This window comes from Alosa sapidissima, chromosome 14 (genome assembly GCF_018492685.1).
Source record: "Alosa sapidissima isolate fAloSap1 chromosome 14, fAloSap1.pri, whole genome shotgun sequence".
In the NCBI taxonomy this organism is placed as follows: domain Eukaryota; kingdom Metazoa; phylum Chordata; class Actinopteri; order Clupeiformes; family Clupeidae; genus Alosa; species Alosa sapidissima.
The window spans coordinates 33,329,694-33,344,885 of NC_055970.1; the positions used below are offsets into that span (position 1 = coordinate 33,329,694).

At 41.2% G+C, this 15,192-nt stretch overlaps 1 protein-coding gene across 2 annotated transcripts; it reads right to left on the reverse strand.

Annotated features, from left to right (window-relative positions):
• Window positions 1-6,156: 6,156 nt before the first annotated feature.
• On the reverse strand, window positions 6,157-12,748 carry depdc7a (DEP domain containing 7, paralog a). 2 transcript variants are annotated; one of them, XM_042062337.1, is made up of 10 exons: window positions 12,654-12,742; window positions 10,648-10,762; window positions 10,138-10,567; window positions 9,412-9,539; window positions 8,859-9,051; window positions 7,709-7,929; window positions 7,287-7,429; window positions 6,916-7,041; window positions 6,670-6,748; window positions 6,157-6,525 (listed from the first exon to the last, which is right to left on the reverse strand). In XM_042062337.1, exons 3-10 carry the CDS (start codon window positions 10,557-10,559, stop codon window positions 6,311-6,313), a joined length of 1,527 nt encoding a protein of 508 aa, XP_041918271.1. In that variant the 5' UTR covers window positions 10,560-10,567; window positions 10,648-10,762; window positions 12,654-12,742; the 3' UTR covers window positions 6,157-6,310. The 2 variants fall into 2 exon arrangements, with proteins under 2 accessions (XP_041918271.1, XP_041918270.1); XM_042062336.1 differs by lacking the exon at window positions 10,648-10,762 and having other exon boundaries at window positions 12,654-12,748.
• Between the last annotated feature and the right edge of the window lie 2,444 nt (window positions 12,749-15,192).

The following is a 15,192-nucleotide window of genomic DNA, read 5'->3' on the forward strand; positions in this document are numbered from 1 at the left end:
CATTTTCCCCTGCAGAGTTTCCCAGTTGGGGGGCACCAGTTCCACGGTGCGAGCTGAGGTGAAACCACATTGGTTCTGCCTTTGATGTCTGCATGCCACACCTCATCTGGCTCGACCCCTCCACCACCCTACCCCACCCTTGCTCCCAGGGCTGGCCCCTTTGAAGTGTCACACAGAGGATGCCTCCTAAGCACGCTCATTAGAGTGCACTTTGAAGCAGCTGCTAATTGCTGACGTGGGCCTCCTGATGCTCAGTGTGACAGGTTTTTTTTTTTTTTGGTTTTTCCACACTGGTCCAGCTGCAGTGACCCTAACGTCAAGTGATGGCCGACAGCATTGGGCATTCCAGTCAGTGACATGCAAGCTCATAGCGGTCAGTTGATAATGGGATCACGGTGGGTGTGGCCTTTGTAATTTCCTCTCATCCAGTGTTGCTTGTGATCCCCCTTCATCAGGGTGCTATAACACTGCCAGCCGAAGAGATATATTTATATGGCAGTATGCCACAGACTATATTTCCTCACACTTGGTTGTGCAGGTCATATTGTACATTTGAGACTAGATGTGTGTTCGCTGATTATGTTCTGCCTACATCTCTGAATGCCTTTATTTTTAAAATGTTGTTTGGACGTGTGTTGTGTGTACAGAACACTCCCAGAACATGTCTGAAAAGAGAAAGGAACAACTTGTGTGCAAAATACAATCGCCTTCTCCGCAACGCCCAATGTTCCATTAGCAAATCAATAGTGTAAAACGTTCCTGCTTGTGGAAAGAGCCACAGGACAGTTGACATTCCTCCTGCAGTCCGCACTAAGATTCACATTCCAAACAGTATCCCCATTACATAACTACAAAGAACATATTCATGGTAACAGGACACTGGAGAACTTTTGACCTAGGCGTTACTGGCTGCAGACAGATCATGTCTGGGAGGGAGACAATGTGCGTTTTTCACATAGGTGTCCTATATAGGGAAAGATTGCTCCTTTAGCAGACACATGGGTTGAGGATAATGCAGAACTATCGCTGTTGCCGTTAAGGTTGATTGCATTGGACCAGAGCCATATTTTTGTACCTTTTTTCATAGGTATGATAAAGCATGTATGCAAGTATGATTAACAGGTACATTTTTCCATGGAGAGCTGTGAACACACTGTTGCCTATATACAGTGCTTCCAAGCAGCCGGCTTTTGATACTGGGACTTAGGGTGCCATGTGCTGGAGTGCAGCAGGAAGTTGCATAAAACAAAAGCAAAGGCTGTCAGCCATCTGGATTTGTCATTTTTTATATATGATGTAATCAGCACAGTATCTTTTGATGTTAAACATTTTCTGAAAGACAAAAAGAAACAAAACATTGTAATACACTGCACTGACTAATTGCACTGTTAATACCCATTTCCTCATGTCCCTTAGAGAGGAGAAATAGCAAGACTACACACAAGAAAATCTGATTTTGAATGCCATCTTTTACAGAAAGTTCTCTTGAAGGCTTTCTATTCATGTTTTGGAATTTTCGTGTTTACTTTGCGGGTGTCTGACACTCAGACACTCTCAGTTTTGGTCAGTAAAGTATGAACTGAAACGGATCATGCCCACGGGGAATTTCTGCAGGCTAAGATGGCATTATCCTTGATCTCTGAAAGGTACACGGGATGTATTTGGTCATAAAATTACAATGTATACTGTATATATATACTCTGTGTGTGTATGTATATTGTATATATCACAGGTCTCATGTGCCCAACCTATTGCACCTGCTGTTTATTGGAGCAAAGATGGTACAGAAAGACATTTTAATTTCATGGGAGGGATGTTTCAGTGAAATAATAAGTAAGTTGGTGCATGTATGCCAGGGCGGGCTGGTATATGAATGCTATGTTATTATGATGGTACAGAAAGACATTTTAATTTCATGGGAGGGATGTTTCAGTGAAATAATAAGTAAGTTGGTGCATGTATGCCAGGGCGGGCTGGTATATGAATGCTATGTTATTATGACCGCCGCTAGCGAAGCGGTCATATAGGGATTGTCAAAGTCCCCCCCCCCCCCCCCCGTCATCTACTTCCTGAATTTTTGGTCAACGATACCCGGGACACCGAACCACCGGGACACATGAAATTTGGTGGGTATGTAGCCCCACTAGACTTTTACGGAAAAATGTTGTTTCGTCCCCGGGGTCCACTCCCCCCCCCCGTGCTGGGCCCCCCGAACCGCAAAAAAAGCAGTTTTTTTGAACCGTGGCACCGAGGATGAAGAATCTTTTATGGTATGTTGGTCTCAAGGGCCCACATCAATCTGGCCCATAATCACTCATTTGTGAAAAAATGAAAATGCAATATTATTGTGCTTTAATCGCCCCTATCTTCAGTTAAGATGTTCAGAACTGCACTGCTTGTATGATTGACCTGGCATGCTCTGGGGGTATGCCAAGTTTCGTAGAATTTCATCCATGGGGGGGTCTTAAAAAAAATAGATTATGTGTACATTTAGTGACTGTACACTCATTGGCCTGTAGATGGCGGTGCACACATATACACATGCACACACACACAGGCACCCACATACTATCGGTATTAGAACGGCCGATACATAATTACAAATTCAGTAGGATTAAAAGAAAGCCAAAATATATATTCATCATCATAATCATGGCTGCATTTCCAGTATTGGCGATAAGTAGTCGTTTGTCCACTAGATGGCGCATCGTTGCAGTGAGACGTAATTTTGTTTGAAGTTAAACGTGGGTTGGAATAACAATGGACGCTTCCTACAAGGACTATAGTTTACCGCAGAGAACGTCTAATAAGGATAGGATGATGTTCACATGAAATGTAATTCCCATTTCTTCTTGAAGCCGAAATAAATCTGAGGATGTTTATCGGACATGCTTGGTTTTTACTGCAGGTACGTTAATCTTATAATATCAATAAGGACATAGGTAATGTTACCGTTAGCGTTGGTTGAGTGATTGCATTTGTAGAAAACTATAAATGCGGTTATACCAAGCAAATTGATAGCAGCACTGTAATTGTATCTTTCGATTGTCATTTGTTGCATGTACAAAAATCATTCTGTGCAATGGAAGATTTACCAACGTTACACCGGTCTGATACAGTTTTGCCTATACGTGCGTGAGACTGAGACGCCTGTTTATTTTGTTTTAAGTGCGTGCAGGGTGTGAGAGGGGAATCGACGTGCTTTGATTCCAGCTTGGTAGTTGTAGTCTGTGAAATTAAAAAGCACGTGTGTGTGAAGTATCCAAACAATGACACCTTAATTTCATTATGGCTGCTTTAGCAACACACCTTAAGCTACTGTGTAGTGGGTCCCATTTAGAAGTGGCTACTTCATTCGCGCTTTCCTTGACTCATGGAGCTGCGTGAATTTTATTACAACTTTTCGCCACGATATGGCAGTTTAAGTCCGCTTGATACTGTAAGGCGTAAGCCATTGGTTTCCAAAGGAGATTTTATTTGTGTCGCCAGCATAGCCTATTGACAATTTATGTTGTAAATAGGCCTACCAAGCCTACCTGTAGCTTAGGGAAGCTAACAGCTTTCTATTAGGATCTAGTGTGTTAGTTACAGTTTTGTCATAACTCCCTGATGCATTTTTGCATTTAGAATAGCCAGAGCGTGAACAATATCGGGTGCCTATGGACTAGGCTTGGTGAACCCAGCCTGATCTGCCCGCTATTTATTTTTTGATTTCTTAAAAGATTGAGGTTGGTCTGGTGAAAGCCAGACTAGCCATGGACCTCAGTTACACAATGCAAGGGAACATGAATCAGCCTATATTTGCACGAACAATAACGGACAACAGCTCTTCAACTTTGGCCCGTTAAAATGTGTATGAACAGTCTAGCGACGCATTTCATCAAGGCCCATTTGGACATGTCAGTTATTTGCACCACTAGATGTAAAACAGCATTTCGTTTCAGACTACTGTTACTTAATTTGTGCATTAACAATAACGTTTCAGACTACTGTTACTTAATTTGTGCATTGACAATAAAGTATTACATGAACTAAAGATGACTAAAATTTTATGTAGAAGAAGAAACATTCACAAAAAATCCATCCATCCAAAAATGACCTTTGTTTTTGATAGCTGTTGAAAACGGCACGGAACTGACAGAGATGTTTTTGTTTATAAATAAATAAATAAATAAATAAATAAATAAATAACATTATGCTGATACCTTTTGCTTTTCCCAATGTAGCCTACAGGTGTAAGTGACCTTTCATCAATCCAGTTGCAATGGATGAACTGTGATGAACTGCCCTACTTGTGATTGTTTAGAGATGTTAAAGGTTTTATAACAATGTTACATCTTCTTTGGCTATTCTACAATCTATTCACCTTTTCAGCACCAGTAGGCTACTCTCTGTGCAGCCGCACACACACACTCAGGCATGCCAAACAAGCATACACAAAAGTTTCAAGAGTGGGGGATGGAGTAAAATATGGAGACAAATTGAAGTGTGATTTATTTTCGCAGAACGGATGTACAGGACTGAGCGGCGGTCATATTTTGTACCGCTATGCGGTACATCTAGTTGAAGATAGACTACTATTATCACTGCAACAGACATGAATAGCATGTTATGAATGAAACCTGTTGTCAATGTTTCATCTTTGTTTGATGATTTATCTTAATTGTTGAGAACCACCTCTACACACTACAAATACCTTAACAGAGAACATACAATTAAATATCAAACTCTGTGACGGTAGAAAGAATGTATGAAATACATTCTTAAACACATTCATCTAGCCTTGTCTTTGACATTAAGCCAGGGCCTTAAAGGGAAACTTCGATATAACAACCTAGGGCAAGGGATGTCAAACTCATGGGCCGGTTGTAACTGAAAGACTACTGTATGTATCATAAGATGTATAATATTATTGCACAATTGCCTCTACATTATTGATTACCAACAAATGAACTACTTTTGAATAGAGTAGAATTACCATAAGCATTATGGCAAGCAGAAGTGTGTTTATTAAAAAAACATATGCTTGTGCATCAATGTATTTGCATTTACATAAATGTAAAAATATATTGTGTGGGCACCCACTCACGTTTCTCTGTGTTCTCATAATTTATCAGATCAAGAAACCTTCATCATTACTCATCCATCAAAGACAACAATTTTCAAGCAAGCGTTCTCGGGCCACATAATATGATGACTCAGCCTGCAGGCTTTGAGTTTGACACATTTTTTGACTGTAAAGTTTTGTTTGAATTTTCGTTTGACACACTGTAGCAATGTTGCCCCCAAATGCTATGCTATGTGCTATTCAGTTGTACATTGCATATTCTGGTCTTACTGAAAACTGCACCGATTGATTTTTGGTCCCCAACGAAAATGTGCACTCAATGTCATCCACAAATCTTAAAAGAGTTTCTCTTTAATATTGATTTAAATTCTTTATTTGGTTATTGTATAACTTTTCATCCAATGTTTAACACTAAGGGACTCTCTGTTGTGTTCTGTTGTATTGGACGCAAAGATTACTCTGCATACATATTAAGGAAAAATGTATAGTCTGTTGGTCAGTCTTGAAATGTAACAAGACAAATAGGACCCCAGGGCACACCATTTGTTCTTCAGAAAAGAAAAGTGTCCAGTACCAATGGGAATGTGCCTGAACAATATCAGGTGGATTTCCCAGCAAAATTGTTCAAAAGGTGGCCTTGTTTATCATCAGCTTTAGTTATAAGTATAACAGTACTATAATGCTATTATAATGTTATCTGTAAAATTATTCACAGAGACATTATAATGAGATTCAAAGAATCCTCCATAGAAATGTATGGGGTTAGTTCATAATGCCAATATGGCGGTTATCTACACATATCCTGCCTCTTCCTGTAATGTAAGTAACCAACTGCACTGTTGGAAACAGTATGATTGACGCAATCTTCCGAAATAGCTGCCAAAAATATCTGTCCGAAGGCGTTACCAAGATGCTGCTGAGTGGTGAGACCTGCCTGTAAGGACTGTCATTCATCTGTTAAATGAGAGGTCAGTAAATGTGCAGTTCCAGATCATGCTCCTACACTACATGCCAAGTATGCCACTGTATGACAACATTGTGTTTTGTTTAATGAGGTTCCAGTGAATCACTTGTGCTGAACCGTGATATACCTTGGAAAAAGTTTTATTCTCACTTATACTGACACGTTTATCAGTACATCAATAATTTATATACAAAGTATTACAAACATGTACATAGCTATTTACAGAAGCTTTACACTTTTTACAACATATACACATAAATTATAATTTACATTTCCTTCTACAGATCGACAGTTGACAGTCTGGACCCAAAATACTCCACGAAGACCTCAGGGTGGCCTCTGTAGAACTGCCCCAGCAGACGTTTCTTCTCCTTCACAGAGAGTTTGGAGTTCTCGTGGATAGTCCTAAGTAGAGCCCACAGCTCGTCCCTGGTGGTCTTCTTGATTGTCTCAGCGTAAGTCTGTCCCGAGATTCGCCTGCAGTAAGATGGACCTGTGACACGAAAAAGAACAGTCAGTCCTGCATGTCATTGGCCAGAGTCCTGCTGCTGTGGTTATGAGATGAGACTTATGGAATGTGTCTGTTTCAGACAGAAGCTCTCTGTTGCATAGTCCATCAGGGTGGATCACTTCTTACCTGTCACTACATCTGGGTCTTTTTTCCTGATGATGTTTGCCAGCTTATCACTGACGAGCTTATGCAAGGTCACTGGGATCTGGAGTTGGAGAGAACATAAACATAAACTTTACATCATACAATATATTGCATAAACATTTTTAATCCTGTGTCCACAGACAATAGTGATATTTCCATTTTTTTTCTCTGCCATCCTGGTTGACCCAGTGTGATGAAATCATGACAAGATGTTGTGTGGAGGCCTACCTTAAAAAGGTCACAGTGTTTGTCCAACATGAACAGGACCATGAGGTCAACCTTCCCCTTGGCTAGTCGTGTGCTGTAAACAATGGCACTAGAGAAGGCCCTCTTCACTGCCATCCTGTTATCAATCTGAAAATACAATACACTGTTGTCAAACATCCACCTCTCGGAGCTCTTTTTAGGCGTCTCCATTTTTCTTGTCCTGCTCATTGCATTCTCAGGTGTACTATAATTGGAGGGTTATATTGAATACATAAGAAAGACTGTATCCTATTCTACAGAAGTCATGCAAACCATTCATCTCCATTCTGTGTCAGCTGTCAGATAAGATAAGCCATCTCCTGGGTAGACTGGTTGTGTGTCTGTCTGCTCACCTCCTTGTGTAACTTCACCTCCTGCGGCTGCGCGGCTGTTGCCATGAAGCGCAGCAATCTGCGCAGCTCCTCACGGCTGCGCGCGTCCTGGAGCTTCAGACACAGCTGCAGGCCCTCCAACGCCTGCTCCCGCTTCCCATTCACTGCAAGGCACACAAACTCCATTAGGGGAGCGACAGGTACTCACAGGTACAGTATGAAGTCAAGTCTTAATTCTCGCTGGAATGAACAGTCAAAAAAATGGACCCTGTGTCTTTGGAGGGCAGAGTCTTGGAGGGAAGAGTCTGGTAATTGTAGCTATCTGTATGTAAATGTGTGCTATTTGTAACTACGTTTATTTTTCACCCGAAAAAGGTCTTCACATAAGTTAAAAGGCATTTCGACTTCCACAGTGTCTCCCAGTGCCAGCTCCCTCCTCTCACCTAGCAGCTCTGAGATGCCGCTGTGGATGTCGAACACGTGGTTGCTGAGCAGAGGCGGGTACTGTGGCTCGCCGTAGTGCTGCTCCAGCACGCTGTAGATCAGCCGCTTGCAGTCGTCCGGGTCGTCCGAGCACCTGGGCAGCCCTCGGCTCACGTCCACCACCAGCTGGTCGGGCAGGAACTCCAGGCAGTCCACAGCAGCCGAGAGCCAATCATCCGCCCTACAACAGGAGCAGAGAGAGAGAGAGTGACTGAGATACTGCGAGACATAGAAACATGTTGATTTCAAACTAGAGTAGAAACAAAGAAAAACACATTCAGGGTAGAATGTGTATTTAGGAGACGCACAAAGAGATGGACAGGAAATACTAATCAGACCATGGCCCTCAGACAACTATCATAGTGCTGTGCACAGCTGTGAGTGCCCTACAGCCTGAGGGCTTTATGAACAGAGGGTATCCATCAAGCATGTTACGGAACAGTAGCGTGAGATGGGGAACCAGTGGTCTGTCGACAGCATGTGAGATGGCAGGATGCCCGCTAGTTCTTTCTTAAAACAAGAGAAATGGTTGAATTTCTGCTGAGCCTTTTAAACAAAGATGATTCACCAGTGGATAGAGACAGTAGCTACATTCAAGCCAGGCCTGTCTTTGTCTAAGTCCATTCATGGCATGGTCTGTGATGGCGAGACGGCTTGAAGTCTCTGAATCATTGTGATGACAGCTCAAATCTGATGGCTTAATGATATCATGCATCTCTAGCAACTTCTTCTATGTTCAAACTTGGAAAAAGTCTTTCTTCTAAAAATAGCATGCTACACTCACATCAGTTCCAGGAAGTTCCTTTCATGGAACTGATTCATTTTAAACCGTAAGTGTCAACACATAAAAGAACGGTTGATTGGTGTGTGTATTCTTCCTCAACAATGAGCTTAATTTTTTACCCAGTTCCAAGAAAAAATAACTGTAATTTAGCTACAAGACCATGAATAAAATGTAGCTCTGTTTTGACACCAGAAAGAGCAGCCAGTAGGCTACCTTATATCGTTTAATCCATGGAATGTACAAAATTGAAAGAATTCTAATGAAAACACCACTGACAGAGATAATGGAACATTTTGTTACTTATTTGATTGAGTGTCATAACATACTGTGATTCACTGAAGGCTTTGAGGATCTCACGGTCGACGTAATTGCTGGTGTAGAGCAGGTCGGGGTCACTGTCCATGCCGTGGAGGGAGGGCCGGGGCTTCTCACGGCCCTCCAGCAGACTCTCCAGCAGGGGGAGCTCTATCAGCTGCAGTAGCCTCAGCACCGTCTGCTGCTGCCACACTTCATCCACCACTGGATGGACAATGGCAAAAGGAAGAGCAGGTCAGTCACATAGCCTACCACCAGGCTGATACACGCATGTGTTTTAACTGACCATGTTAAGCAGCTGTATTTGCAATGTCATTCACACTGTTTATACTTTCTTTTTCCCCCGAAAAAAGTCTTTACTGAACATTACGGTAGTGAGATAATGCATGCCAAATTTGCCAAGATACACTGTTATTATCAACTTTGATAACCAAGAATAGTTCAGGAAACAAAATATTTTCCATAATGTAATGATTAATGAATACTCAAATATCTGTGGCAGTACTGGCAATTATAACATCAAAAATTAAATTTTTATGAAGTGGATTTTATGAATGTACTCACACTCTTGTGATAACCCTAGATCAATCATTTGAGGCGTAATTGTTTTATAGTTGAGATCTCCTAGAACATCCTGCAAGGACTTGTCTGTTTTGACCGGGGAGATGTTTGAGTTCACCTGACTTTCTTGCCTGCAATGAATAAGCAACAAATTATTAGACATTCATAAAATGGTTAGACAGTAATATTTAGGGGGGAACCAATACAGTTTAGCACAGTGTCATACTAACAATTACTGGTCTTTTAGCATTTTAAGATCAAATTTTTAAATGCAATTCAAAGCTATTTGATCATATGGATTAGGCTATATGTTACTGAGAGTTGTTTTCCTCAGGGCTATGATCCACAACAAAGGAAGTTAATCAGTTGTAACACATCACACAATGTCAACACCTAAACATTACATTCATATCATGGCACAAATACTGCAATATAGCATGTTGCATCCTCCCTCTGCAGACATGTGTTAATGGTCACTCTCAACATAACATTACAAATGGCAGACATCAGTGATCTCTGTGAATGCAGCAAATGAACGAGCAGATAGGCATCTCAATTCTAAGACCAATATTTTTCCTATGATATTTTAGCCATGAAAAATGCATACTATTTCCAGATATACAATATTTCTCTTAAACCCTTGCCTCTGTGCAAAAGCCAAGAAATAAAGCAAACATTCAAAACATAACTGCAATGTGGCCAAATTGCATGTTAAATGGAGCTTCATACCTTTTAGATGGTGAAATATAAGTGTTCCTCTGTTGGCTAGGAGAGTGGTATGTATTCTCAATAGTTTCAGAGTTTGTGGTTGGAGTCTGTGTGTTCAGAAACCTGTATAGGCTGAAGCTACTGTCTTCAAAAGTGACTTTCCTCTTCTCCTTTCCAAACACTTTAGTTCCAACAGCCTCAAACACGCGAGATTCCATCAGAGCTTGACAGAGACGCACTGCCTTGGACCGGGGGACCTCGGCATCTCCGCAGAACTTGCTCTGAATGATGTGAGCCAGGACCACATCCACGGCCTCTGACCCCAGGAAGCAGTCATGGTAGGTCTTGAGGTTGTGCCTCCTCCGTTTCACCTCCACATGCTGCTGTAGGTTGTTGATGATGCTGCTCCATATGTAGGTGGCCCGGAAGGGCTTGCCAGCCATCCCCTGATCTGTTACGAGAGACGGAGAAAGAGAGTAAACACTTGTCTGAAACAGGTGAACCCAATCAGTGTGTCTGTGTCTAACTAACCAGATATGTTGATATTTCCAAACAAGTATCATCCTCCAAGTACACCCTTTTTTCTCAGGGGTCAAACTGAGAGGCAACTCTCCAAAGTTTTGACTTGACATCCAAAGTAAAGAGCCTACATTGCCAAAATAAACACAGAACAACACTGATGATGGCACCCATGGGATTAATTAAATTCATAAAGGCCCCTTTTATTGCCCAACCTACACATCAATTTCTTACGCAATGAAAAATCTAGTTTTCCCTCGCTCACTGTGTCTGATTCCTGATGAACACCATCAACTTGCAGGGTGGTCGACCATCTTACATCACCAACTCCCTGCACATGCAGATACAATTATACTTGCTTCCCCCTTGCATTTACAACGCCTACTCATCGATACATAGGCCTGCTACAAGAGCACAATAGTTGGCAGCGGCATAAAGGCCCTTTTCTTGTCAGCCATCACAGAAAGGAGGGGAAGTGCGGTGGATGGGGACTTGCCGAAAGCATCTTCGAATCTGGCGGTTGCTTCTGGGGGTTTTGTGGCAATGAGGTCTACGCTTGGGCACGACTTTTGATGAGTCCCAGTAAGAGAAACAAAATGTCTGGGATGCAAATGTTTGCCTAGTCGTAAGAAAAGATGTAGTGGAGTAAGCAAATGGGCCTGAATCCTGTACCATTTTCCAACAGTTTGAGACCAACCCTGAAAGTTAAGGACAAAGCGATGACACTGATTGTTGCCGGCTGGCGGGACACATCTTGATAACCTCACATTCATTGGTTTCCTTGTTCCTTGTGAATGTCCTATAGGAATGATTTGCATACTACTGAACAATTGCATAACCTGGTTATGTGTTTTCATAAGGTGTTGTACTTGGAATATCAGACATCTGAAAATCTTTTAGCTAAAAGCTGTGAGCTGACATGAAACTTGTTAGGAAACCCTGAAGTGCATACAGTAGGCTTATAATTTAACTCAGGGCAGATAAGTTAAATTAAAACTCTAAAAAGATCAAAGCGCTGAAGATAAAATGCCATTGAAAGAAGATCCATGGTGATAATCTTCAGCTGATTTTAGGTTTAAGACCAATTAAACAGCCATCTGTAAAACCAGTTGGTGGAGCCCCTGTAATCCATTAAAAAGTAGAGATCTGAGCATCATAAGCCTATAAATCAACATTAAGACAAATAAACCAATTAAAGCAAGTCTGGCTGGTGGGGGGTAGGATGCAGTAAATGGGACTAAAGTAGAGGGGCTCTACCCCTCTCGGTATCAATGCCTGTGATTATTATCACCTTCGCCTCAAAATGGAGAGGGAATTTTGGTTAGGCCACACATTTCAATGTTTGTCAACTCACAAAAGCCGCAAGAGGCTTGCCCTAAAGCATTCGGGAATTCCGCTTCCCTATGGAAAAGATTGCATTTGTATCCACAACATACAAGGCAAAATAATCGCAGAGGGAGTAGAAATAAGGGTAGCCTCATACGTTATTATTGCTGCACTGACAGTCCCTCTTGCAGTTCATACAGGAGCTCCAGGAAAAGTTTCACAAAAAAACAGTAGGCATATGAAAACGGCAGGTTAAACGACAACCAATTTAAACAACGCACAACCTAGGGCTCTGCTCGCATACCGCTGAATATGCACATGCAGACACAGGTTCAACCGACGCACCCTGGAGGGATATGTTAATGTTAAGCCTATAGGATAAGAGGTTCTATTTAAATATGAATACATTGGTATGCGCACGACTGAACTATCGGAACCGCCAAAACCAAAGTAGGCTACTCATTTAAAAAGATTCTGTCAAAATACATTCAACTTTTAATTTAGAACTACATGTACATGGTCAATAACTGAAGTTAGCCTCACATTCAGGCTGTCTAAAAGTTCTAACTCACTCCCTTTGCGTTGAGATCAGGATTTCAAAAGTGAACAATACAATTTTATGTCATGTTAATCACAGTAAAATATTGATGCTCTCCCGAGAGTAGCCTAGTCTCATTATTCCCATGTCTTACCTGGGGGTCGATGCATGCGCAAAGATATTTCCCAAAGCACTGCGGCGTACTGTCCTATAGGCTGCTGAGATTGAACTACTAGACTGTTCTTGATAACTCCGTTCTTGTTGTTCTGCCGTGACGTAAATGGGAAGTCAATCCTGAAGCCGCCACCCTCTTTGTCACACTTTGTTGGCATAAGTCACCTACGGTAGGATACGCCTGAAGACATAATTAGCGTAACAGATAAACTGATGGCTCTCGACGAGAAGAACTTTGTGTATGCCTTAAAACACAAGAGTTATCGTCTTTTTTTGTTTCAGTTGAGACTTGTGTGAAGTCAGTTTTATTCTCTTTAGGCCTATACCTTTACACTTGTAAATGTACTTAAAATGATCTATGTCATATTCATTTTACTAACTTAAACCCAAAATCTGTTCACCAAATTCTCTCTCTCTCTCTCTTTCTCACTCACTCACTCTCTCTCTCTCTCTCTCTCTCACACACACACACACACACACACACTATCAAACACGAAACACTGATTACACAGATGCTGATATGAGCCATTATACTCTTGAGGACATTCAAAGCATGTACAAATGGCTCTGTGTGTGCCCATGACTGCCAACCCTGCATCGCGCTTAATTTCACACACTGTGCTGCTGCCATGTCACAATGTCCTCATGCAGGTATAGAGCTAAGCTTCACAGCATACAATGAGTTTGTCATTTTTCAAAAAACATGTTATTCCTATTTTTGTCATTTCCAATCATTTATGAGGTAAAATACATGTTAATACTATGAAGTAGAATAGCATTCTTGGTATTTCCAATCATTTATGAGGTAAAATACATGTTGTGGTTAATACTATGAAGTAGAATAGCATTCTTGGTATGGAACAGTCAAGAAAACTTCCTCTCTTTTGACCTTGAAGTCATAGGAATTGTTATCAAAGAATACTTACCCCTTTGAGTTCATTCAGACGTGCCATTCATAAATAGCCAAACAATACGGTAAAATCCTCTACGTAATACTTTATTTGCTATTCCAGATCTGGTGCACACTTAATCCACCATTCTTTTCCCTCCTAAGGGTGACGGTAAATGGTCAATAAATCTTATTGTGTTAAGCACTCTATAAACCTAACTAACACCCGCAAATTATTATTATTATTGAGAGGGCAATGGGGCAACCTAATGTCCAGAGAAGCAGGTAGAATCTAAAAATAAAAAACTTAGATATCAGACACAGATTACAGTAAATTAGAAATGAGTAAATTCTTATTAAGTTTGAGACTGGATGAGAGGCCATCTACAGAGGCCATTTACACTCTGCATCATAAATCAGTTGAAAGAAGATTAAGCCCTAATGGAGCCCTCTGGGTAGTTGACACAGATACCCAAAGTGTAGACCAGCAACTTCTTCTCCCACACCACAGACAAGATGGCGTCTGTGTAAACTGTATAGTGTGCCAGTACTTTACATGTCTGTCATTGGCTACTGCGTATGTGTGTACATGTATTATCAGTTGCACTGAGTTTCACAGTGGTATCTGTCTATCCTTCTATTGCATATTTTCATGTATGTACTGAAAGTTAACTGTGAATGGGAAACTATGTGGGAAATTAGTCATATCACAGAGTATGAACCAAACATACATACTAACTGAATATCCGCCATTGCAAAGTCTTGCACAGCCTGTATATCATTGGTGAGCAGACAGACTGTGTGAAATGAGAGCAGACTGGGGAGAAACCGGTCAGACGAGGGGCTGAGACCAAAACAGAAAAAGGGCATCATCAGTCTCCGCCCGCCAGCACCTTGATTCCTGCGAAGTTTCTTGTGCTTGGTTGGTTTTACACTGTCCACATTCCCTCAAAGAATGGGTGCATGACTCATCATGACGAAAGGTGACGGACATACACATCATCATTATGCTTTTTGTGACTAGTCTAAATACAATTAAAGATTTTATCAAGACATAGTTATCATTCTGACAGAAGGTGTGTTTGGAAATTACTTCAAACCATTTCACATTTTACTTACAAGTTACTTGCATTCTAGCGTTCAGTAGAAATAAGTACATAAAACTAAAATGTAGTTCAGTTGAACATTAAGTTCCTTAGCAAATGTCTTATGTCTACGATACTTTAGCAAAATGCTTTCTTGACAACTCAGAGGAAAAATCTATCAACAGCCATCATCAACACTCAACAGCAAGGAATCTGCTTAGCATTGTGGCTGCTTAACCAGTTTGGCATCCTCTTTTTTCCCCAGATGATTATTTTTCTGTTGTTTTGTCACACATGTAATCAGCCCTTAGCTGTACACTTGTAAGCACCATCTAGAGTTAACAGGAATACTAAATGTGACGGCCCAGGGCAAGGTCAAAGCAGTGTTTGCTTTTCTGTTTCCTTATCCCTTCTCCTTTAAGTCCCATACTTTCCCCCTATCAGCAAGGCCTGGTCATGCTGAAAAATGGACAACCACCTGGACAACACTGATAATTTGTTTTCCCTTCTTTACTTCCTGTAATTTCACCACTGTTACCAATTTC